Source organism: Panicum hallii, chromosome 9 (genome assembly GCF_002211085.1).
Source record: "Panicum hallii strain FIL2 chromosome 9, PHallii_v3.1, whole genome shotgun sequence".
Taxonomy (NCBI): Eukaryota; Viridiplantae; Streptophyta; class Magnoliopsida; order Poales; family Poaceae; genus Panicum; species Panicum hallii.
The window spans coordinates 46,257,504-46,261,005 of record NC_038050.1 but is presented as its reverse complement, the minus strand read 5'-3'; the positions used below and the strand labels follow the sequence as shown (position 1 = coordinate 46,261,005).

Below are 3,502 nucleotides of genomic sequence, written 5' to 3'. Positions count from 1 at the left end.
GTGCGGCTGCCATGGTTTCTTGCCGGAATCCGGCAAGGAGGCTTGCCGGCGGCGATGGGAATGAGGGCAGGGAGCAAGAGTGAAGTGAGGGCTTCCTCGTGATGGCTTCAGTTGGTGCTGGGGTGGCCGGAGTTGGGCTGCCGGCGGTGGCCGTGCTCGGCGGCACGGGCAAGCTCAGCTCCGGCGAGCTCCGGCGAGGGAGAGCGACAGGGGCCGGGCTAGGGAGCTTAAGTAGGTCGAGGGGAACCAATCCTGGGGGTTGATGGGGGCTGAGGGAGGCTGGAAGCAGGAGCTCAGTATGAGGGTGGTGTGGGCGACAATGGTGGTCGCCGTGCAGAGCTCGTGCGCGAGGCAGAGGAGGCCTGGGCACTGCTTTCGTAAGCACAGGAGGAGGAGGGGAGAGGGCCAGGGAGGGCTAGGCGTGCTGCAAGGCTTGGGTGCGGCTCGGGTAGGCCGGCGGCATGTGCTTGGCACCTCGGCTCGTTGTCATGCGGTGGCCGGGAATCAGCTGCCGCGTGGTGCGTGTGAGCTGGGTAGGGGAGGGATTCGGGCAGAGGAAGGTGATCGCGCTGTCGCAGCTGGGGGTTGGTGGGCGGCTACTACAGCCGGTTTGGTAGGCGGCGAGCTCACCGACTGGCTTGTCTGGACGCGGCGGTGGGCATCGCGTGGCGCGTGGGGTGCGGGCGCTGGGCGAGCATGCGGCGTGCACAGGGCTGGCGTACGGCAGGGGCATGGCGTAGCTGGTCGAGGAGGCAACGCCGGCCACAAGCTTGGCGCCTAGTGCCGGCAGGTATCACCGGCCAGATGGCTAGCAGCCGCTGCCCCTTGACGGGACTGAACAAGGGAGCGAGAGAGAGAGAAGGGGAGAGAAGGAAGAGAGAGAAAGAGTGAGGGTCCGGGTTCAAATGAATTTTTCATAAAATTTTGCATTATGATCTCAACTAGACTTTGATTGAACATGATAAGTGGGAGGTGTCTAACCATTTTATTATGCTTTATTGGTTTGATTTGAAAGTTATAACGAGGTACTTTGTACACACATACATATGCATATACACTCCTTCACACATACACATGTATAGTTCAATTAAAATACTTTAGGTTATATTTCTCATGGTCAAAGATGCATGATGCTTTGTTCAAGGTCTCTTGCATAGCAATTTAAACAACTAGGGTGTTATAGCCCAGTGGGATCCTGATCCCATCGGGATCTTTGTCAACGACCTCCATGCGCCCTCGATCCGAGTCAAGCAAGACCCGCCTTAGAAACAGTCTGACCCGACACCCGGGGGCCTCGGTCCGGTGCCTCCCGACCGGGCACCCCCCAACCAAGGGCTCGGGGACCCCGATTGCGTCGCGATGGAGACCGTGGCTCCTGCAGCAGATGCAGTAGCCGCGGACTCCACCGATTGGAGGGCGCCTGTTCTAGCTTACCTCCTAGATGAGGTCCTCCCGGCTGATCGAACTGAGGCGCGGAGAATTACCTGATGCGCCAAGACATATGTCATCGTCGATGCCGAGCTTTATAAGCGCAACCCATCGATGGTGGGAATGCTAATGAAATGCATCCTGATCTAAGAAGGCAAGGAGCTCCTCTTGGAGATCCACACTAGCATCTATGGGCACCATGCGGCCCCATGATCGCTGGTCAAAAAGGCCTTTTGTTAGGGTTTTTACTGGCTGACTTCATCAGGCGATGCAGAGGGAGTCATCCGCACATGCAAGAGGTGCTAATTCTACGCTCGGCAGACCATCTACCAACATAGGTGCTTCAGACCATCCCCCTCACCTGGCCATTTGCGGTCTGGGGTCTCAACATGGTCGGGCCTCTCAAAAAAGCCCCTAGCGGCTTTACCCACCTTCTTGTCGCAGTGGACAAATTCACAAGGTGGATTGAGGTGAAACCGATCATCAAGCCCAGCTCCCAAGAAGCCGTCAAGTTTTTCCTGGACATCGTCTATCGATTCGGTGTGCCCAACACCATCATCACAGACAATGGGACCAACTTCAAAGGCAAGAAGTTCTTGGATTCCGCTAACGGGTATGGGATCAGGATCGACTGGGCATCGGTCGGACACCCGTGCACCAATGGGCAGGTGGAGAGGGCGAATGGCATGGTCCTCCAGGGACTCAAGCCTCACATCTTTGACCAGCTTAACAAGTTTGCTAGAGGGTGGGTCCAGGAGCTCCCAGCCATCCTCTAGAGCCTAAGGACAACTCCTAATCAGTCCAAAGGATTCACCCCATTCTCATAACATACGGGGCAAAAGTCGTGCTAACCTCTGACCTCGACCATGGCGCTCCAAGGGTCAAGGCCTTCTACCCCGATCGAGCCGCGGAGGCTCAACAAGACACAGTCGACCCGTTAGAGGTGGCGCATGAGATGGCTTTGGTCCACTCTGCTCGCTACCAGCAAACCCTTTGCAGGTACCACAAAAGGAAGATCCGGGGAAGAACCCTCGAAGTCGGCAACTTGGTGCTACGGAGGGCGCAATCAATGAAAGACAAGCACAAGCTCACTCCACCCTGGAAGAGACCCTACACCATCGTGGAGGTGGTCCAACCAGACACCTACCGAGTAAAGGACAGCAACGACAACATCATGACCAACACTTGGAACATCGGGAAGTTACGTCGCTTTTTTCCCTAAACTCGATCCATTCCCGCATTTCCATTAGAGTTCCGGCTCCTACAGCGGCCCGGCCCAAGCACTCTTGGCTCGGGTCGCTCGGGGGCCCCATGAGGGTACACCACTATGTGACATTCAGGTAATAAGAGATATAGACATTAGACTCTAGTGTGAAATAGGCATGTTTGTTACGAGTAGTACATAAGGCTAGGGGTATATTTGTAATTTCTATACAATATAGGCCTTTAAGTGTAAGATGGGTGGAATGGAAGGTAGCCTTGAAACTTCGGAGAAATATAATCTTAGGTGTTAAATTTATGCTACCATAAGGTGTTAAATTTTAAGGAAAATAAGCCCTTAAGTAAGAGTAAGGGCCTATTTGTAAATAACACATAAGCCACAAGGGTCTTTTATGCAAGATAATTGTGGAATAAAAGTAACTTTCATGTTTACTTGAGGGCTTACTTGTAAAAGTACTAGTCATCATGACATTTCTTAAACATTTGCAAATATATCAAAAGTTTGATCAAATCCCCCTTGGTAAGGACAAGGGTAATTCAAAATTCTACTTTGTTCAAAATTCAGCATGTAATACTGCAAACTTTGAGTTTTGAAACTTGAGCCCTAAAGCTAAATTGTAGAGCTTGAAAAACTCTACAACTTTCATTTTGGGATTTTCTTCATTTAATCTCTATATCAGTGGGAATTTTTAAGTTTACCACGAGGCCCCTGCACTTTCTATATATTCCAAACTAGTCCTCGGACTTTTCCCCCTTCTTCTACCTCTGAACCCCCTCTGCTCCTCTGCTTCCTGTCTCTGCTGCTGGTGCAGAACTCCCCCCTGGCCGCCGCTCTGCCGTCGATGCCGCAGTC

The 3,502-nt window shown here is 52.9% G+C and overlaps 1 protein-coding gene across 1 annotated transcript; it reads left to right on the top strand.

The window, feature by feature from the left end:
* The first annotated feature begins 262 nt into the window (after positions 1 to 262).
* LOC112873080 lies at positions 263 to 2,204 on the top strand. Its single transcript, XM_025936106.1, has 2 exons — positions 263 to 377; positions 1,873 to 2,204. Exons 1-2 carry the CDS (start codon positions 263 to 265, stop codon positions 2,202 to 2,204), a joined length of 447 nt encoding a protein of 148 aa, XP_025791891.1.
* The last annotated feature ends 1,298 nt before the right edge of the window (positions 2,205 to 3,502 follow it).